This window comes from Argopecten irradians, chromosome 4 (assembly GCF_041381155.1).
Source record: "Argopecten irradians isolate NY chromosome 4, Ai_NY, whole genome shotgun sequence".
Classification (NCBI taxonomy): Eukaryota; Metazoa; Mollusca; class Bivalvia; order Pectinida; family Pectinidae; genus Argopecten; species Argopecten irradians.
In genome coordinates, this window is record NC_091137.1 from 48,992,631 (window position 1) to 49,016,307 (window position 23,677).

At 35.7% G+C, this 23,677-nt stretch overlaps 1 protein-coding gene across 1 annotated transcript; it reads right to left on the bottom strand.

Annotated features, from left to right (window-relative positions):
• LOC138321903 (uncharacterized) lies at window positions 1–23,173 on the bottom strand. The gene is made up of 4 exons (XM_069265920.1): window positions 22,607–23,173; window positions 8,392–8,526; window positions 2,956–3,480; window positions 1–2,705 (listed from the first exon to the last, which is right to left on the bottom strand). The coding sequence occupies exons 1-4, from the start codon at window positions 22,692–22,694 to the stop codon at window positions 2,527–2,529; spliced, it is 927 nt and encodes a 308-aa protein (XP_069122021.1). The 5' UTR covers window positions 22,695–23,173; the 3' UTR covers window positions 1–2,526.
• Between the last annotated feature and the right edge of the window lie 504 nt (window positions 23,174–23,677).

The following is a 23,677-nucleotide window of genomic DNA, read 5'->3' on the forward strand; positions in this document are numbered from 1 at the left end:
TTTAATTTAAATAAGATTCTGTCATGGAATGTGTAAAAAGTAAATACGTATAATAACAAATTTATAAATAAGTTCAGCAGAGGACGTACTGACGGTAGCTATTAAAACGGTCCATATATACATAAAGAACTTCATAAAACAATGACTAGACAGTATCATATATGGACAGTAATCAGACTTGAGATCAACACACAATCAATAAATCACATCGTGCAAAATAATTAGTATGTATATGTATAATGACGTATTCATGTTTGTAAAATAATGATAAAAAACCAGTAGAATATCGAGTAGATGAAAAATATTGCATAACTTATTGAAAAAGTACAGACCTCCACGCTGTGTTATCTGGGACTAGACACTTGTGTTTACTAATTACTAAACAACATAGTCGAGAGTATCGCCTGTTTTACATGATAAACATCTTCTAGTCATGCGGCAACACTGAATCACCACAGAGTAACTAATTTAAAAACAAAAATGCCGAGATAAAAAAAATAGCAGTTAACAATTTAAAAAGATATTTATCAGCTTTTTAGCGACTTAACCTTTCCTCAAACACAAATAAGAGATATCAAGTTGCCTTTTTTGTTAAAAAGTTTTAGAATTCTGACTGAATCATCAAGCAGAAAGCCATATTGCATTTAAAGTCCTAACTTTCTACCTGATCAAGCAAAGTAATTGTGAATTGCACTTTTGATGAACATTTTTAGGACCCATTTACCCAGATATATTAGGTTGTTTTTTTTTGGTTTTCTTTTTTGCGGCATTTTTTTATCTCAGATTTCGCTCTGCTTAAAACCTTTATTTCAATAAAAAAAAAGAGATAAATTACGATAGTTTACAGAATACGTAGTTATTTACCTAAACTAAACTGGCTTTCATTGTTCACACCAAGCAACTCTATAAATATGAGGCCAAGAGGGCCTGTATCGCTCACTTGGTTATTACAATGCCAAGTAATGTTCTGTTTACTGGATCATTGTTTCTTTTCCGAAGAAATTTAAAGATTTACCTCTAATTTCCCTATTGGAACCCATTCTTTATAAAATATATACAAACTATGTTACCCTTCCCCAAGGATGTTTCTGGCCAAATTTGGTTACCTTCCATGCAGAACTCTATGACTAGTAGCAATTTCAAGGCTTTACCTATATTTCCCATTATTGGGCCCGTCCCGTCTGCACCTGGGGGGGAGGGGGAAGTCAGAGCCAAAATTTATACAAACTATGTTCCCTTCCAAAAAGGATGTTTTTAGCTAAATTTGGTTACATTCCATTCAGAACTCTATGACTAGAAGCGATTTAAAAGATTTACCCTATTTCCCTTATTGGGCCCCGCCCCTCCTGCGCACAGGGGTTAGATCGAAAACTTTTACAAACTTTGTTCCCCTTCCCCCAAGGATGTTTCTGACCAAATTTGGAAATTTGGTTACATTCCATGCAGAACTTTATGACGAGTATCGATTTAAAGATTTACCCCTACTTCCCCTATTGGGCCCCGCCGCTCATGCCCCCGGGGGTCAGAGCCAAATATATACAAACTCTGTTCCCCTTCCCCCAAGGATGTTTCTGACCAAATTTGGTAACAATCCATGCAGAACTCTATGACTAGTAGCAATTTAAAGGCTTTACCTATATTTCTCCTATTGGGCTAGAAGCGATTTAAAGCAAATGTTAACGGACCGACCGACGGGCGGACGGACGGAGGACGGACGCCGCGCTATGACATAAGCTCACCGGCCCTTCGGGCCAGGTGAGCTAAAAACAATGGCATAGATGGGATCTAGAACTCTTAAACTCTGAGTATATATTATGTGAATAAGCGCTCTTCAATTTTACAGCACAAGCGCAAAAATAAATAAATAAATAAATAAATAAATAAATAACATTTTACTTAATACAATTGTTCAATAAAAACAACAAATATATCAACACGAGGGTAGAAATCGCTGTATCTATGACGGAATCACAATTTTGATTTTAGATAGGCCAAAATGTAATTATCACATACAGGTACCTTCAATCAAATATCAAAATCACGCACCCCTGAATGAGTTTAAATATAGGCGACTAACATAAATTAAAACCATTGTTTGTACAAATGTTTTGTCGTAAAACATTGAAGTTTTGATCATTTAGTTTTGGAACCAGTTGTTTGCTTGCACTGACGTCATTTACGTTTGTTGTCGGGCATTCGCTGTAAATGGTCATATTCAACTTCAGAAAGCATGACTGATGCTAGTGCACATCTTAAGCTTTTTCTGATGTGGTCACTCATGCGTAAAGGTTAAATCCACCAGAGTGGCAACTCATTATTTAAGACTGATTCCCCAGGGATGTGTGCCTCACGACATCTCGGGTTTAAGACACGATTCAGTTCTGGACTCGTAACGTCAGTAAGCAGGAAGCATCCATGAGGAGACATCATAACTGAAATCGTTGTGGTATGAATGCTCGGTATCGTTGAATTTTTAATCAAGTTCGTATTACAGCGGTCATTTAACAAATATGACTCTTTACGGCCCTAGATCAGACGATGGCTTGTCTCCAGATGGCGCCTCATGTCGACTTTCCGCTGGAAGCTCCGCCCACATCGCTCGCACGTGAAAGGTTTGAAGCCCGTATGTTTACGCGTGTGTGTGATTAGATTTGAGGATTGGCTAAAGGCTTTTCCACACACAGAGCATTTGTGAGGTTTTTCACCTGTCAAAGAAATAAAATATAAATTAAATCTGCATTTAATGTATTGTGATTGCTTTAAAATTCATCTGTTTACATGTAGTTAATAAATCGACTGTGAATATGAATTGTATTTGAAACCAATATTCATAATGATATCTTTCCATTTGCATATTTTAAAAAAGTTTACTAAGTGATTCTATAACTTGCTTTCGTGTTTATTTCAGACAAAAATTAACACAATTTCAATTGCCAAATTAACATGTATGTTTACCTGTGTGTATGTACGTGTGTTTCTTCATGTCTGATTTCTGATGGAAGCGCTTGCCGCAGTACTGACATGGGTATGGCCGGGTATCACTATGAATTAGCATATGTGTGTTAAGTGTGGACGAACGTTTGAACCCCTTTCCGCACTCCTTGCAGCGGAACGTCCTGTGAGATGCAAACTCCTCCTCTCCGGAACCAAAAAGCTGAGAGTCACGAAAGTTCATGGAGGGTGTCATGTGATCGCCGTCTTCCCGGAACCCCTTGTATGAATCGGAAGAGTCCGTGGGAGATGGTAATCCGAATGGCCCACAACAAAATTTGGTTCTGAGACAGTCACACTTTCCCTCTGTGGCTAACGTGCATTCTCTGTTACTCAGGTTCTTTATCTCGGTTTCTTTAAATAGACTGTTGAATAAGTTCTCATCATTGGCTCCTCTGCTGATCACGTGATCGGAGGTGATGTCCATCCAGCGAAGGTACTGCTGGAATAGTTCCTTGATTCGCTGTTGGTGTACTGTGATGTGTAGATCTGAAACAAATAAATAAATCTGTGTAGGAAGTCTGGAATGAAATGATTAGATAATTAATGCACCGTGTCATTGGTGTTGTTTTGTTTGTGTAAGATTTTATCAATGCCTTAATTACACTTAAGGGCGACCTGTCTTGTAGGTACATGTGGAACGCTAAATAACACCTGATTATATCATAATCGTAAAAGGCGACTAACACTTTGGGATTTAACATTTTCTCTGTTCTCTTATTGGATTATTTCCTCCTTATACCTTGCTTAGCATTCAGCAAAAAAGGAATGCGACTAGTGATTTGTCCGCTGTCAGTATAATGTGTCCGAATGATGGTGTACTGAGCGATGTGTTTAACAGCATACTCTATTGAAATATTGCTTTTAAAGGGCACGGGATAGATTTACAAACCGAATATACCACGATCTCCCAAAATACACACTTACTTGCATACGCATATACACGAGAGACTTTGATGCTGGTTATCGAAACAATCAACCTTAGTCTGTATTTTCTATTGTGGTGTGTTATTAAAATAGCACAAAATTGTCTAAATTTTCTAAATTGTTGTTTTACTGAATATTCGGACCTATCACATTTAACTGACACACTGCTGTCTGCAATCTCTAAATGCCATGCGCCGGGTAAGAGCAAACCCCGTTGCGTTAAAAATCGTAATATATCGGCCAAGAATGTTGTGCAGACAGCATCAAATAAAGATCTTTTTAGGAGCAACTTTTTTTTAAGACAAAAATATAGTTATAGAAAGCAGGTAAGGAAAAATAAATTATTACGGATTTAAAGTGATTTGAAGTACCTGATGACAACAGTAACATTTTGTACTGTGTACTGATGGCTTTGATCTGTGATCCTACAGCAATACAAGCCTGAATGCTTCCACTTAATATTAACGACAACACGCCTCGCTGGTCCTACGTGGAATTAACTAAAGAATTAATGACAAGTCTATTTGATCCCCGACACCCAATTATTCTCTAGTATCTCTAGGTATCTGTCTGATGGATTCTGTCGTGATATATGCCGTGACATGCCTGCTTAGTACCATACATCTAAGTCTATGTAATGTCGGTGACAATAACATCTAATGCCCGTTTAATTGTTCCTCAGTGTATAGGCGATCTTAGGAATCAAACAGGTAATATAATAAACATAAAGTCGCAAGGCGTAACTGACCATTCACCTTGTTGTACTAAAATCTACTTGTTATACAACATACATGTACAATTATCCGCAACACTGCATCGTTGGATAGCTGAGTTTGGCCTACATATAATTATAATCTCTAACTTTTTGTTTCTAGAGTAAACAAATCAAATACATTGCTTTAAATCTTTGACATGCTCTGATATCAATTGACACAAACACCATCCGGTAATTTATTCTAAGCGAAGTTAGTACTAAAGCGATTTCATTGGCTACTTGAAATATGAATGTTCAACTCCTACTGACGGAAGGAATGAAGCTAAGTGAAAGCTTCAGACAGGCTGTTTGTAGTCTAGTTCATCAAAAGCGTCAAGTTACTTAGAGTCCGTCTGGCGAACGGAAGGATTGTATCTACTTTTGTGGTCATCATTGCATTTTGACTGCTTTATTGCGTTACACGACAAATGGAAAACTCTCAACTAAGTAGGGAAACTTGTGTCCAAATCAATCTAATATAAAGGTGTTTAAATCAGACCCGACTGTACATTTCGGTAGTAGTATTTCTTATATTCTATATCCAACATAGCCATATGTCCCATAATATGAGACCCTAACCAAATCATATTTAATTGACGTTGCTTAGGAACGCGGAACAGATGCGAATATATGGCAGCGAAATCACTTCCATATCAGCATTTCTTGGAAAAAATCTCTGCATTATTGAAAGCGTCACATGAATCGTGAGATACGAGATGGATGCAAACCCAAACTCTTCAATAATTCAAACTAATAAATGTCCTTTTAAACCATGACAAACCCCGTGAGTGAGTGGTAGAGCAACACAACCTCATCAAATATTCATGTTTATGATATCAAATAGATTACGGTACTCGGAATATCGGTTCAACTTTCGTCTGGCATTTCATCCTGGCTTGGTTTTTTTTCTTAAACTTCCTGTTAACAGGCGGGTTCATATAAGGACGTATCATGTCAATGAGGTGCAGAAAAGCTGGATTACTCCACGTGGGATTCGAACTCGAGACACAGATACGGAGCGTTACTGGCTCGACCACCCAAGAATAATTGGAAATTACACTTCAAATTAGTATACGTGTAACAGAAGCAAAAAGACCCGAAACCAATTCAACACTCGACGACCACTCTTATTAATTATATGGTCATCAATGATTAATCCGATTCAGTCTCTTTATATAATTTCGAATTCCCCCTGTTAGCATTCATCGCTGAATAAATGTGGGGTTTTCATTTAAGTAGATTTTTTAAACGAAAGATTGCATAGGAATATTCTTTATTTTTATATCATACCGGTTCTTAAGAGCTTTGCTGGAATATTGATAGTGTCAAACCATCTTTCAACCAGTGAGTACTGATAGGTTCTATGTAACAAAAATAACTGTGGAAAAACCCAAACCCATGTAGATTTAGACTTTCTAATATACAAAAATGTACTGTACGAGGAAGTTTAGAAATGAATACTTTCCAAATGTACGAGAGTGTTTGTTTAAGAAAAATCCTTTTAAGCTATTGGTAAAGTTCATTTCTTTGCAGTTTGACGGAAGTTTGACCTGGATTTGTGAGAACGGCGTCGGGGATGCGATATAATAGAGACCGCTTATTCTTCCAGATGGCCCAGGTATAGTCTATAATGAACATTTAGTTATCTACAAATGAAAGTCTTTCACCATTTGCGATAAATTACAATTATAAGTATTTTTACAGTTGTGAGTTGTTTTTCTAAATAAAATTTATAATGAATTAGTAGTTTTATCGTGTAATTTGATTTAAGATTTGATAATGTGTACACGGCCTGTAAGCCATGCGGTCATGATTGGATAAATCAGAGCGACCAATCATGACCATGGTGAGAACGTTCTATTGATATCTATGTATCGGATTGGACGTGACAGACGGCACGAGACTTTGACCCCAGGTCAGCTGCAAGGGTGGTAAACCGCGTCAATAACTGGCAGGCTATGAGGCGGCATTAAATAGCCATGTTTATCTTTTAATTCTCGTAAACTAGCATCTCGCGTGAGAAGCAAGGTCCCGGTTTGCCAAAATTAGGCTCCGTCGATAGATTTATAGAGCCGTATGGCCTACACAAGAGGCTTCCTCTAGCATCAAGATGCCATCAACATTAGCGCCCTAATTTAATCAAATTTCAGACGCTGAGCATTTGTTGTAGATAGAATGTGTGTGTTGTTACTTCATTAAAAATGAATCCTTCCGTTAGATTGGGAGTATACACGCGCCTGGCCAATCATACGCCGCTAGGGGGCGCGCCTTGCCAGTCTGCATAGCACGCGTACCTTTTACTGCCGCATAAATGTCTTGATACGCTCATAAAGCTCAGTGCGGCCGACCGCGCTAAATCACACCAACGATTTTCATTGGTCAATATTAGACTTGATTGATCTTGATTCATAGTTAGTGTCTAGAATCCACACGAAAAGCAGATAGACATTACGGAAATGAGGTAACTTAACGGTCTCAGCGGAACTACAGATACCAGTTATTCCAAGATGTAGATATCAAGAATGGTTATTTCGACCCCAGTTGAATCCCTGCTCGGTAATTTACATCCAAACCAACCTATCACTTGAGCGCTCGAAACTTGTTGTCTTCGTTAAAGATGCCCTACGGAGCCTTATCCGCTTTACATCAGCCTAATATGACAGGTGTATCACAGATTGGACCAAACTTCTGCGTGACACGGACTATTTTGGCGTCATAGCAACTGATCCAAATCTGTACTTGACAAGATAAGGCAATATCGCAAAGAAATGAAAAAGTGCGTGATTTACAAAATTGTGGTAGCTGTGATATGTTCCCATTCACAGATTGTAGTCTTCAAAATTCAATACTAACTGCTTTATTTGACTCTGTTTCGGACGCTGCGGAAAGACGTGGTTGATCACGTGAATTTACAAGATAAGGTTCTGTCTTGGGTTATTTGTACATAATAGTTAAGCTACTGCAAACATAATCAACTTTGTTTCAAGCAAAAGGAAAATCCTCGCATCCATCCACTCGCTACACCATTGCACATAGCAGAGGTCACTTTGACCTTAGCCAGGGCCATTATTGATATAAACAATCGAGACTCCAATCTTTCTGGAAACTCGGTATGCCATTTGTCACCATCACGTGATAGAAGTATCGTCTGCCCAACACCCAAGACACGGACTATGGTCAATAACTTCCACATTTTACCCAGCGGACTAATTTGTGTAACCCTCCGCAGACATGGCGGATGAATCCCACCAATCTGATGGTAGAGATTTCGGCCATCTGCTTTTGTCGGAGATGATAAAGAACCGGCGCATTATCACAATTAGTTCATTTAATTATGGACTTTAATGTGTTGGAGTCACACCCGCGTCACCAACAAGGCAATTGGTTAATCGGAACTAAATAGTGGTCAACTCCGGACAATATGGCCAAATTGGATAACTGTTCGATATCCTAACACATTCCTTGAGGCCATTTGTATTCCCAAATGTTTTCTTATTTTTCGTGCAAATAATCTTTGAACCATTCTAGCTATATACCATATTTGAATGATTGTCTCAAATAATGCAAATCAAGTTGATAAAGACATAAAACCATTTTGCTAATAAATTCTCACCACCACAACACACACCCTCCACCTCCACCTCGACTCTTTCGTATTCTCCAGTCTACTCTTTTAGAAGACAAATTATAAATGAACGTAATATTTTGTTTATATTTACCATTGTGGGTACTAGTAACGGGTTCGATAGTTCCATTTTTCGATTGGCTTGCTTCCATGGTGACGTCATCACTATTTTCAGACTCCACAAAAGAAGGACTTGACGAGTGCGAGTAACAGCTGACGTCGTCATTTTCTGTGAAGAAAAAATAAATATAATAAAGATTTGATGATTTTTGTAATTAAAAAGGCAGTAATTTTATTCAAATGAGAACATTTTTTATCGCACACTTGAGATAAGGTAAAACACTGGTTGTAGCTTAACGTCGTATTAATGGATAAGGTCGCGTGAGAAAGGTCGCATGAGAAAGGTCGCGTGAGAAAGGTCGCCCTGTCGCGTGAGAAAGGTCGCATGAGAAAGGTCGCGTGAGAAAGGTCGCCCTGTCAGCAGTTTGCCTTAGCAGATTACTATGTATTCGATGTCGTAAGATAGCTGGATTAATTGTCTACCAATGAATTTAACATGATATAAAGTGTATTACAAATGAAAAATAGAATATATTTTTTCTATTCTATTTAAAAAAAATACAAATCAAGTCCTCTGATGACCTTTTTCAATTTTAGTTTTTTTCTGAATGTTATTGGTTTTTTTTTTGTTTGTTGTTGTTGTCAAGGTTATACGTTCACTAGGCTCTAGTTTGTTGTGTGAGCGATAGTTTGGCTTTTTAAACGATCCCACAATATTCAATAAACCACTTTACATTTAGTGTTTTATTTAAAATAAAACTCAAAACTAAATTAGATAAAAACGATCGGAGGGAATCAAAGCGAACTTTTCCTTAAAATAATGGCTTCCTTTATTGAGTCAGTTGCTTCCAGGAAAGAATATCGCTGCGTTTATTGAGTCAAAAGAAAATGAAAGGAGCCCTAGATGGTCGGTATCTGTCAAGGCCAACTATCACGGCGGAGCTCGGATTTTAAATCATGACTGAGGCGCGACCACTCGTCTCTCTCTCACACCAAGTCAGCAGAAACATGTTAGAGTGATGTCGGCAGGGCAGACAAAGTACTGCTGTAATGCAGCATCCGATACTTGGTATCGCCCCCTAATATGTAAGTGTATACATTGATACATGGGTTTACTATATACCGCTTTTTAAAACGTGAAAATACATGGGAAAAAATCAGAAGTAATATCAGTGAAGCTTTTTTGGACCGGATAGAATCTTACAATAAATCTAATTATGGGCGAGTTAAAGTGACGTGAAAAGACGCGCGTAGCCGGGTTTTGGATCCGTTACTATTTAACATCCGGAAATACCCGGTGTATTTGTGGAAGACGAGTGTGTTATCACTGTGTCACCCAGCTAGATATAAAAATCTAACATTACTTACTATATCGCATTACCTTTGTCTCCAAAACAATGTTTCCTAGTGATTTGTTGTTCATCACCACTACCCCTCATCTTCTGACATCATTTCAACCCTTAAATCTCTTAAATCCTATAGTCTCCCTCAAAACATGTCTTCCTGAGGTCTAGATGCAACATTCCTCAAGCCTTAAACCCTTTACAGCTAAATCCCCTCTTCCTCCCTCAAGCGCTAAATTCATTCCCGCAAAACCATTTAAACCCTAGCGTTCCTAACCTTTATTGGTTCGCCCGAAATATTTTATCCTTTTATGCCGATCAGCCTCTTTTTGTCTAGGACTTGCATTATCTCCCGTTTCTCCTTTCTAGCCTTCTTTTTACCTTCTAACTCGTTACCTATCAACCCCCTTCTTCCCCTCCGAGTACATTCCTCTCCATCGGAATCTCTCCGATTCCTAGGTGTCGTTATGTTTATCGACAGATATGGTAGTACAGCTTATCAATCACTATAAAACATCACTTATCAGTCTCCATTTGTTATTACACCATTCACTATTCACGAAACCATTTTCCCTTCTCCCCCAATTGTGAAATATAATTATTTTAACAATACGTTTGGGATTGGAAGAATAAATGCAGTATATTTGCTGTCATATGAATATTTATCGGCCTATACCGTCGTGACACGAAACAATCTTTCCGCTTAAGTGAATTTGTCCATGGAATGGCTATAATTCCTTTATCAAATATTTATAAGACAAATTACAGGCAATCAGTTCGCGCCACTGCCGTTAGTGATTTTTCGGTCGTGCAGCATGCATTGTGTTCGTTGTTATGTGCGCGCTCTCAAAAGTTAGCTTGCAAAATGTATCATCAATCAGTACTGTAACGTTTTACTCGCCAAGGTGTTATTATCGCATGTAAAGAAAGCAATATCATGGACTGCTTTGTGTGTTTGTTTTAAATCTTACACATTGCGTGAACGGTGCGGGCGTTGTTCCTATACTGGGATGACATTGAGAGGCTTACATGGTCCTATGTCTATTGTAGCTTCAGGTTAAAAGACAACCCGATCCCTATAAGTCCAATGATACACTCCAATAGCTCCGCATAACGTGCTTCTGTCACATTAGTATATTTTCGTAACTTTTCACCTTCTAATTTTTCTGCTGTCATTCCGACAAAGCTGTTCAGTGGTCCCATGTATTTTTAAAGGCCAAAGTCATCAATACCGCTACTCAATCATCGCTCTTTCTGCCTTTTGGTACTGCCATGAATACTTGATGTGTTTATCTCCACTAACAAACCGCGTTCATATCACCTATAGCAGCCGGTGACGTTCAGGTAGATTTATAGGTAGTTTCCTTAATGGAAGCTTACCAAATATCCAGCATCAGTCGATCTCAACCTCAATCAACGTCCACATGTGAAATATTCCATTAATTAATTAGATAACATTTTAATGCAGACGTTTTGATAGATATAGCTTTTTTGTAATGATGCCTATTGAGCATGTATCAAATATACTGCAAACACTTCCAGACGATTACCCCCAGAAACAACGGCAGTTTTATAACCCTATATTATACACGTATGTGTGGACCAATAGACACACAGTCGCAAACTATAGGACCAAAAATACTGAAATATCTAAATCAGATACACTTGGTGTACTTTGCTAAAAGCGCATCAAATGATACAAACGAATACGGAATGCTGAACCACGGCCAGTCAGTCTCGGATATGTGTTCCAACGGCACAATCTACATACCTACTACTGTAAAGTTTCTAATATTCGCGAGGTTTTCAATTTCGTTAAATATGCGGATTTATCCAAATTTGCGAAAATTAATATATTTTAATGACAGGCATTTACTTATAAAATTAATTTTATAATCGCTGAATGTAAAAACCATACAGTACATGATTACATTGGATCACAATCTATGAAAAAGGGCATATATTTTATAAGCTACTTCAAAATTTCAAGTAGATGATCAAATTCAAAATTGTTTCATTCCCAAATAGTTATATGAACGATTTTAATCAAATATAGATCTTTTCAAGCACAACCAAAATATTAAGTTATCATTATATACCTAATTATAACAAATAGATTTCAAATTCCAATCAAATAGGATGACATTAAGAGGTTCCAGTCAAATTCAGGACTATCAAATCAAATAGCTCAGCTCTCAATCAGATTTAGAGAGGCATTGCAGGTCATATATAGAGACACTGTAACCAAGTAAGGATGTAGTACAATCACATATAAGCATTTAAATCAAATATAGAGAAAATTCAATACATAAAGAGACAATCAATTGCAATGTTTTCATTTATATTCAATTTTTCATGATATCATAATAAAAAAAAAAATCAATTAACAAATTATGGTTCAAGTGCTGAGATTTAATAATGCAATTACTACAGACAATTTCAAATTACAAATTTTCCCTACCAGGTAACGTATATTCTAATAAACTCATAATTATTCAAAGGATGATTAACTGATATGGAATATCTAAAAATAACGGTTTTAACCTTTTCACAAAACATAAGGTTTCCCAACACAACAAATATCATTCATAGTTATTATTTTGTAACAGATACGATTATTCATGCAGAAGTATTATGACCCAATGATATAATAATCACTTTTAAACAAACAATCATAGAATCATCTTATCAAATAGCACCCCGCTATTTTCAAAGGTTACGAAAATAGTGAATCACATCATCTTAAAGTGCCATTGGGCATTACTTTATTCCTTTCCTTACAAATTTAACATCACAATTTTTTTTAATATCACCTTTATCTTGCGTCAGCTTTGAGTAATCTTAACAAATACTATATATATATTTAAAAATCGCCATATTAAGACATTTAAGTAACGTTTGACAATCTGTTGGTGAAGAAAGCATTATCACTGCGTGGAAAGTCCGCGGTGGTATATGTATCTGTAGTTCAATAGATTCGCTTTCACTGCTCCTAATTGCTGGCGAAACGAACCATTTTCACCGAAAAAAAAATCAGGTGGTTTGATTTCCCGATTGTGTCATTTAAGTGGTAAAAGAATCCGCTATTTGCTAGGAATTATGACAGTTTGTCTATACATAATACATGTCAGATGTTTGTGGTGCCTGGAGGTGTTTGATAGCGGTTCAGGAGAAGCAAACTACTCTAACAATACCCAGGGTAGGGGTCTGCCAGCGGTCAGCATCAGTAACTGACCATCAGCTATGACCAGTACACGTTCATTGTACATGTACGTTAATCAGATAAGGTCACTTATACTTTGTGATCCCATAAGTCACTATCTGGCTAGTCTGTATTGTTCTACAGTAGATTGGTATTTCGCGGTGGTATAACCTTCTACAGTGGAATACTTAATGCGTATACTTTGTCACCCAAAAGTAAAAGACATGATTTGCAGTGTGGCATCACTTTGGACGCCTCGCTGGTGAGAAAAATAACAGCTACATCAGCTTAATGCTGACGCAAATGTGAGAATCACTCCTTAACTGGTCCCGAAAGTTTTAAATGAAACTCCCGAGATTTCCGCGAGATCATAATACAGACCGCATCATCAGACTCCGACACGATTCACAGCTGACTGTCTTAATGGCAGGATTATATTTTTATTACCGTCACTAAGATATTTTTTTCAGAATTGGTCATGATGTCCATTAAACATAGAATATACAATAAAGATAGATAATATTACATTAAAAACAGCTAAACTTAGAAATAAAACATAAAGCCCGATGTCGTGATGCCCACGTGTGTACGATCATGACATATCTTCAGACAAGACAGTGTGAGGTTTCATATCAATGCATTTTTTTTCTCCGCACTTGGAGGTATTTTGCACTTTCTAAGTCATTATCAGAAAGAACTCATCTTTTATAACTCTCTATATGATACTCAAACACTTATCTTTCGACACTTTTATTTGTGTGAATTGCTGGAAAAATATCAACTTTAAAATATAGGGAAATTTGTAAAAACAACACTGGATTGTTCTGCATATAATGTGAGCTCGTTGACATTCAGCTTGGTCATATACAAATGGTCCTATACACAAATGAATTCTCAAATGTATATTACATTTATATAATCTGCATTGCACAAATCTAGGTCTCACTGTGACACTTACCATAAATTCTATGTCACACTGACACCATAAAAATCTAGGTTACAGTGACACCCATCATCAAATCTAGACTAAGTTAAGGTCATATTATATGCTTCAGTGAAATATCACTATAAAAAGGGTAAGAGTTCTACTGTAAAAGAAGACACAACATTTATATACCACAGTCTCCCATTACACGCACCTCGCACTTCATACACACAACACACCGTATACAAGGAAGGCTGTCGTTACGTGACCCTGGCTGTTAATAGGACGTTAATTAATTAAACAAACAAACAGATGTAAATAGGAAGTCTTGAACAAATCTGACTTTAAATCAGTAAAAATCGAAATTGTATCTTTTCAGTATATAATAGATACAATTGTACATTGGAAACAAAATCGATCAATCAGCAGGGATGTGTTGTATTTCGCAGTGCTTATTAACTTTTATTAGTACTCATTTAGTATTGAAATTGATAGAGTTACGGATCACATAGATCTGATGATGTTCTTCTTACCTGTATTTTGTATTTCTAAATATAACATAGAAAAAAACGAGTTAATCTCATCAGAAAGTATATAAAAAAGTGTCTATGACAATAATTGCATTAGTGTCTCCACTGGCAGCCGACTGGTCGCCATGTTGTAACGGTGATCTGGTTTAATATCTAAGTTTATAAAAAAACACCGACTGATTTGGCTCTGCAACATGGCCCAATGATAAGTATATCAATTATTAAAACCCGAGAATTGCCGCATAAACAATTGGAAATATGTTATCGTGGATATGTATGTGATTGAATTTAAAGCTCAGACAATAATTCCATTTTCCCCCGTTTGTTTGCCTTGGTGATTGATGGAATAAAGAGTATTGATTGATCAGTGTAGATAGGATGTTTGGATATAGCTAAATAGGGTATTTATGATCAGTGGACGATTTGTATATAACTAAAAACATGCATTATTTAAGCACGACCAGATATATGTAGTGTTTTATCCTGGAGTTGTCGAAAATATTTGTTATATTGACCAATATTTCAAAAATTAATTTAACTAAGTAAAGACGAAAATTTATAATTTCCATACTGTTTTATGGATGTTGCCAATAAATAGGCCACATGGTCAAAGTATTTAAAATGAATCACGTTTCTTGTGTGAGAAAAACAGGCAAAAGTGATAAGGCAAGCTCAAAATTAAGCGCCCATATCCATACTCGCAAAATACAGCTTTTTTACTAGAACACGACCACTTTATCTGTATACATTTCAATAATATAAAGACAATTATTGTTTTGAATTTGTAATTGCATTGCATTTGAATTGAATGTTATACTCTAGCCTAACGGCTAAAAGGCAGTCGACGATTTTTTGCAGGAACGTCTGGTTTACTTTACCTACAAATGTTTTCATATCCTTTAAGGAATAGGACTCTTTGCCTGACGTAGATCACAAGAGGATAAATCCGTATACTCATGAGTTGGTTTATTTGAGCCGGGTCACATGAGATAAAGTGGTGTGGTTTTTTTTTAAATCATGAAATTGATTTTTAACGCATTAGGGGTGTCAGAGTATGATCACTGATGCGTGACAGATCACAACTATCGCCTCACCTAAGGATATCAATAGATGGCGCTATCGTGTAACCTCATTATCTAATCAGTTGAATATTCCTTCCGACATATTGTTTGTTCACTCTCGTATCAATGCAATAATAAATGTTCCCAATGAAATTGTTCGTTGTATCAATCATTCATATTTAATTCACGTTTGAAATTCTATAAGTTATAAAAGTTTTCCCTGTAGCACACTACACCACTTATGTGTCATGGGCGGCTCTGGCCATAGTACACAAATCATTTATATTTAATTCACTAACATATAAAAAGGTAGCTGCATGCAATCCTGGATGTAAGGGTGACGTGAAATGACTAGAATCTGGACCGGAATCAAATCCGGGGGTAGAGAGCTCGCGTGTGCTGTTTGACGAGATCTATGTTGGCAAGGTAAGCACGACCGAGTGCCAAACGTATTCCCCCCGGACTCCCAGAATGGACGGCCCTGCTCGTCACAAATATTTTATTAAAACTCTATCAGATTTGATTTGTAAACCCCTTTAATATAATGTAGGATTTCAGATAGATTGCTCTTGATCAACTTTTAAAACGCTACATTCTATTTATTAATACATATATCCGGTAGTATATTCAACCCATCGATAGGGAATTTTGATTGGGCATATAATTTTCCCTCGTGACTATATTTACCTGTGCGTGACAGGCTAACGACTTTCACATTACGCGACCCTGTCATCTTGTTTGACCATATGTATTCTGTGTGACAGTATAACGGGAGTCATCCCATGGACCAAAACTTTGATTGCATAACGAGAATTATATACCGGTACTCTAATTACATTTTGTAACAAAAAGCACTACAGATTGCCCCCAAAAATGTCATTATAACGAGAATAACTGCACATGACATTCAGTAATTATAGCTGAAAGAAAGTATCCCGCCTGTCACTAATGCGGTGTGACAAAAACACAAATCATCATCCCATGCATTTTTGATCAGATGAATTCGAAGTCTGTTTCCCCGGATGACAACATTGCTGAGATATAAATCAAACTAAGCAAAAACAATTAGACCTAAATTGCCGTTAAAGTTCGAGCCTGGTGCTGGTGCTAATCTTTACCTTGTATATAGTATAATGGGATGCCCTACCTACCATCTGTGCCAAGCAGGTATCGAGAATACATAATTCATGGTTCTACAACAAGGATGGCTGATTTGTGAATTTCTGATCTGCTAAAATGGCCGTTCGTCGCGTGAAAATATAAGTGGTACATAATGTAGTTAGATAGTCTTTGTCCTCGCGAACAGTTAATTAAAACTGAGTAGTACAGTTAGTTATCGGCGTCACAGGAAGTTTTACGGGTAATTACCATTGCCACACCGATAGGGATTTACCGAGGATCGTCAGGGCCGTGGAATAATACCTTCGACTTCGAAAACAAAGTTGTTGTACCTAAACCATACTTACATAGCGCTCAAAATTGTTTAGTTACTGGGTTCAGTTTCCATGGTTATGAAATTTTGTAAATTCTTTGGTATATGTACTTCAATTCGTTAGGAAACTCATACAAGATATGATATATAATACATCTGTCGAGGTTTTATTAGTTTTCAAAAGAAATCAAGAAACATCTTTTTCATGAGCAATAAAGAAATGCCATATTGAAGTATTTACTTACCTCAAGTTTGATAACGTTTCACATATGAGCAATAGGTCGTTGATTTTTTTTAAAGTTAGAAAGATTTCCTTACAGTAGTTTCATCACGAGATTTACAAACCTTTGTTGTCGTTCTTAACTATATCAGATCAAACCAAATTCCTACTTACTTTCTCATTGAACAGAGCGATAGCTTAGGCCATTTGCTAAGAAAACACAGACAGGCTTGATTATCAAACAGGTACATGTCAACTGTGGACGGACATTCAGGATTTATCATTTTTCGGGAAAGGTATGATGATGAATGATGCCAGTTCATGGTGTTTTTTACTGCTTTAACAAGCCATTTAGTTTTTCAAAATTTTATAGAATATTGTTCAAACAATTCACTTAACATAGAAAATGCTACAGACGAAAACGTTCCCCCGTCCTCTTTGACATGTAAATTATGCTAGACTTAGACAATAAGAAACAATTAAAATGTATGAGATGAAGCAAATGGGAAATAACATTAATAAGCGGTATCATTTCTTTGGTAGCATTCTGAGATAAATTCTGTATATTCTGTACTCAAGCCAACTGTGTGTTCGGAATAAGGTATTAATTTGTTGTGTTGAAATAAAGTTAATAACAGAAACATTAGTATAGTTATGTTTCTGGTAATAATTCACAAACAGTTTGTCGTCTGTTTGTTCCTGAAGGACCATAATGTGTTAATAAATCCTGTAAGAAATCATTACATCCGAAAAGTAGCAAATTGTCATGTTTGTCACCTTCTGTTACAACATCTTACATAATACCCACAAATAGCTAGAGTATTATTGTCTTCCACAGCAGTCGACCTACGGTGGCTGGGAGCGGACATGAAATAAATAAAATTATTGCGTGCGAACGAAATATTATTGCGTTCAAACGAAATATTATTGCGTGCGAACGAAATATCATTGCGTTCGAACGAAATATTATTGCGTGCGAACGAAATATTATTGCGTTCGAACGAAATATTATTGTATAGTGTCCCCTGTTCGCCATCATAGGTACGTGTATTTCATTAGATATATAAAGTATAATACAATACACAAGACTTTAAATCATTAAAAATAAGGCAAACATCTTTTTTAGATAAGGTGCCGTTTCATAAGTTGTAGGCCATATCTTAATTATATTACTACGGTGGCATGATTACTGTCATATCATCCAAGTATGATAATGAGTTCAATAGTTATTTCGTTTGAACGCAATAATTATTTCGTTCGCACGCAATAATTATTTCGTTCGCACGCAATAATTATTTCGTTCGAACGCAATAATATTTCGTTCGAACGCAATAGTATTTCGTTCCCACGCAATAGTATTTCGTTCCCACGCAATAATATTTCGTTCGAACGCAATAGTATTTCGTTCGAACGCAATAGTATTTCGTTCCCACGCAATAATATTTCGTTCGAACGCAATAATATTTCGTTCGAACGCAATAGTATTTCGTTCCCACGCAATAGTATTTCGTTCCCACGCAATAATATTTCGTTCCCACGCAATAGTATTTCGTTCCCACGCAATAGTATTTCGTTCCCACGCAATAATTTTATTTATTTCATGTCCGCTCCCAGCCACTGATTCTATTCCGTGCAGGATATTATGAATTTTTTTTTCGGTCGCAAATAAATTAATAATGCTTTCAAAAGCTCGTAAAAGTAACACATTTCAGAGAGGTTTCATGGTTATATATGAAGGTTATCATAACGATTGAAATTTAATGTAAAATTTCTCATAGAGTACACAAATATAATTTTAGATAGCATGGTACAAAAATATATTATTCTATAGCATGATACAAAAATAAATGATTAGATAACATGTCTCTATCAAATAGATAATATGTAATATACAGGGTTCTTTATCACTGGAGTGTGACAATACCATCATAATGCCATTTTATTAACATATTCTCTAATTCTAAATAACTAATCCCTTCAAAATAAAGCTTTATTCCAAAGTCGTTTTACATGCTATACTTTTTTTATCTCATTTAACTTTTCTTTACTGTTCATATAGTCATACCCTTGAAAACTACCGCTTTATGATTTGCAGAATTGCATGACATTGAAATCCTTCGACGTGAACATCCTGTTAAAGGCACAAATCTCATTACCATATCCCTTTTGTTACACTAATATATAATTGATTGCATTATTGTTTAGATTATCGAATATAATACAATGCTGTGTTCTATTGTTTTATCATTATCATGTTATCGTATTGTGAAGATTTTTTTCATATCAGTAACAAATATCATAATATTATTTCATGCCAGTGCCTATCAATGTTATCACTACGTCATCGTAATCTGGAATATTCAATACACATACGTGACTGATAAAATATTTATACTTTCGTCTGAAAACAATTAACATTTCTACAAATTATTGAATAGTAGATTTAAATAGTAAAGTGACTAGTGTGGCTTATTTTGCTTCCATATTCGCTACGCGATGTTTATAGATAAAACCCAAATCATCCTTAACATAAATTCTGTATTAGTGTCAATAATTCAATCTGATAATTCTTGTGATAAATATTAAAGTCACACTATATGTAACTAGCAGCAAACTGTCAAGGTAGATTCTACCCTGATATCGTTAGTATTTGTAGATATAGTTGAAATAAATTTATATCAAAGAATATTTACACTAATTTCCTAACTTTTGTACAGCAGTTGTTGAAAGTCGATACTTGCAAGCAAGCCTTCATTTTAAATCCGTCGCCATAGAAATTACGATCATTGCCGAATGGAAGTCGGAAAGTTCCTATGTGGCTATTTAACGTTAGTTGTGGTGTCTTTTAAAGTTATCGATATTGTTGGTCAACAACATCATAGTATACCCATAGTAATAAAGTAGTGACAGGTTAATATTGTAGTTGTGGTACATTTTACAATATAGAATTGAAATAAATAAGTTTTAAAGATCATACTGTGGATTATTTAGATATCTTAATTTTTTATCTTGTCATCACCATGTTCTAATTTTGTATCATTTCATACACACCTTATTTTTCTATTTTTGTCTGATTTTATCAATACTTAATTTTATTGATTATGTTGGCTTTATCTTAGTAACTTAGTAAGATTAACGATATATGTATACCATATATATTATAACTAAATATATCTATCAATCCAGCTAAAGCTTTTAACTGAACACGTAATTATCAAATCATTTGATTTTTGTATAATCTAAGTATTAACATGTATGTTTTAAGATTTATTGTGTGATCTTTACTTCACAACTATGACTTAAGGAAAATTTTCTGTATCAACAATAGTTAATCGTTAACTGAAATTTATTCGATAAGTGACATGAGTGATAGGATAAAAATGCAAATATTATGAATGAATGAATGAATGAATGAATGAATGAATGAATGAATGAATGAATGAATGAATGAATGAATGAATGAATGAATGAATGAATGATGAATAATGAATGCAAATAATGAATGAATGAATGAATGAATGAATGAATGAATGAATGAATGAATGAATGAATGAATGAATGAATGAATGAATGAATGAATGAATGATGGATACGGTATAAAAATAATAAACCACTGAAATCGTTGGTTAGGAATACAAGTGGATATGATTATATGACTTCTTTTTATGGTAACTGTATGTACTTTAATATAAAGCTGATAGAATATACATGTATAACGAGCTATCATATCTAATAGTCTATAATGAACACATCCTCATTATCATTCAGCGTTGGTGGGATAATACCAGTGATATCCCAATAATCTTTCTAATATAAAGGATGTTGAATATGGAGGCTGTCTATAATCCATTTGATCATCATTATAAATAGTTGACGAGTTTTCGTTGATACTTTGAGAAATGAAGCGTGTAATTAATAATTATCAGTGGTTGTTCATTTCATGTTAGCCACCTGTTTAACACACTACATCGTAATTCGATAGCTTCCTCTCATTAATAGTAAAATCATATTTCACCGCTCTGACCAGCAGCCATTCATTTCACATACCGAACACATATCACAATAAACCTAGCTTTCAGTCTAATTTCTAAACATACCAACGAAATTTGTTCTGTACTAAAAGTAAAGCATACTCCCATATGTATAAATACTTTATGAAACAAAAAATTTTTTGCCTCACATTATCACCAGTATCGGTGTAGATAACGTCAGTGACGAAACGTACAGCTGTATACTTCAGATTGACAGTTTACATACCATTTATTCTCATAAAGTAACTCTCATTCATTAAGAACTCCTCATATCATAATCAGTGTTGATAACAACTCGACAATATTACACAGCAATATGGATATAAAATGCTTTGATTTATAAATTTGATTTATGAAATTGATACTGTACCTATTGTCAGTAAAATGTATGTGCTGGTTGTCTACTTAGGATAAGAGAACAGTTACCTTTTTTTATAAATGTCTAGGTTTTTTCACTGTAACAGTATAAGTGACTACGACATTTAGACTCTTGAAATAGTCTCAAAGGCGAGATTTGGTAAAATATTGCTTTTGATTTTGAAATCTTTGTTACTATGTAAAATATTTTGCATTAATGATGATTCAGATATGTGACGTAAAATAAAATAAATTGTATTGTATTTTTGTGTTGTATTTATGGTTGTTTTAATAAACGTAATTATTGAAGCAAATTTAACTTATAGCTTTTAATTCATTAACACAATGTCAGTTTTGAACTAGTACATGTATTATAATTGTCATATCAACTCATATCAAAATTATAAATTACGTAATATATAATATCTATACTAAATATAAAACAAAGGATCATGATGTAACAATGACAACAATGTATTAGTAAATGAAATATCACAAAGAATTATTATGTAATAAAAATATCATATTACCTATAACTATTATAAAAAATTAAAAAGAAGGAATAAAATAATTCTGACAGTAAAAGTGTGTTATCTCGTAATCCCACATTTTATTAATCGTTTAATTGTGCAGCCTCTATGTTCGATGTCGGTTTCTCGATGCAGTACCTAACTAATACTATTCTGTTATCCATCAGTCAAAAATCTCGGTCTACGGAGGAGTCGATAATAAATTGATTTCAATTCATGAAATCTGAACTTAAACAAATTGTACGCATCCAGTCTAGGGCATATTGAGCATTAACTGTTTCACATGAAACAGAGAAGCGTCAATAACTTACAATATAACTGTCAATTATGTTATTAGGCGAGGCCGGTGCTCTGCACTGAGCTTGACGCATATTCCCCAATTTGATAATTAATTTGCCGTTTGTGTAGCCCGGATACAATTAAACAGGTTGATGCTTTAGTTATGAAAGTGATAGCTCAACTACAGGTGTCTAGTACAGAATCAACTTATACACACACGTGACTAACCTACTGTCAACAGTCTCTGAGGCAAAAGTTAAATGTGATGAGAAGGATATTAGATGAAGAAGAAATAAATCGTAATAAAAAGTAAAATGAATAATTATAATTTAAAATTACCTGTAGGTGTACGCTGTTGTTGGACGTGGTCGGACTTTGCTAAGGACGGGCGTCTTTTGGAATTCTTCACCATAAATGAGCGCGGCATTTTGGTACCGATAGTAGGAGCTGTGTGAAGAATTTAGTGGAATTCAACACTACAGAGCTGTGTGTGGCTTTCAAGCTCAAGTAAATGTCCCGTTTGTGGATGTCAAGTTCAACAGGAGTTTCGAATCGTAGATTCAAAGTACCAAAAGTACCACAAAGGTCCTGTATACGAAATTCAAAGTCTTTAAAGAAATGTCTTGCTTCCGTTATGTCAACTCTTAGAACACAACCCGCTGTTGTTAAGGGGATCGGACACTTGTTCTCATGTTGAGAGCCTTAAGTGAAAGTTAGCTCTTAGTGACACTGTCTGTATGTAGACTGCGGTACTATTTGTGAGTGTAGTAACTATTGTCCCATCTCTGTGACCCGCCGTCCCAACTTTGACTGCCTGCCGTCGCTAATTAGTATCGACTATGTAGGAAAGCCCTGTGACGGAAGGGGAGTAACACAGGACTGACAACGATCGAATCACGACCGGCCAAGATCGTAATAAGTTTAAATATTAATATCGCGCCATCTGGTGTCAAAGACGATACCGAAAAGGGGAATCAATGCTCTGTATTATCACGATTGTATTGGCGGCCCGTGTGTTGGCCCGCTCCCCGAGTCCCGTTATATAATGTATGCTACACTCACACGGAACTGGGTCCCAAGGGTCCCACGCGCTCAAGTTAGGGAGAAGCGCCTTTTGGGACGCTTCTCGTTAAGTAACGGTTTAGCATGTGAAGGGGCGATATCATTTTGACTGTGTCTATATTGGACCATGTATGACAATACTAATAGGCCTGCAGCATAGCCAGTTCTTCTAAGCGTACACAATCTGGGCGTTTGTGAGATGGAATCTTTAGTGCAGGCTAACTGTAGAAAAAAAACTTATTTTTTATCATTGCAAAACTATTCAATTGAAAAAACAAATTTACAGAAAAATAGCCAATTACCATTACCGTTCAACGAGGGACATCTATAACGGTTTATTTGTATGAG

What these genes read in the sequence shown, in the direction of transcription:
- LOC138321903 (XM_069265920.1), bottom strand. Translation starts at nt 22,694, where the DNA reads ATGCCGCGCTCATTTATGGTGAAGAATTCCAAAAGACGCCCGTCCTTA. An exon ending in ACAACAGCGTACACCTACAG is followed by an intron (nt 8,527 to 22,606) that starts GTAATTTTAAAT and finishes TTTTCTTCACAG; the next exon opens with AAAATGACGACGTCAGCTGT. An exon ending in ACACACGTACATACACACAG is followed by an intron (nt 2,706 to 2,955) that starts GTAAACATACAT and finishes TTTCTTTGACAG; the next exon opens with GTGAAAAACCTCACAAATGC.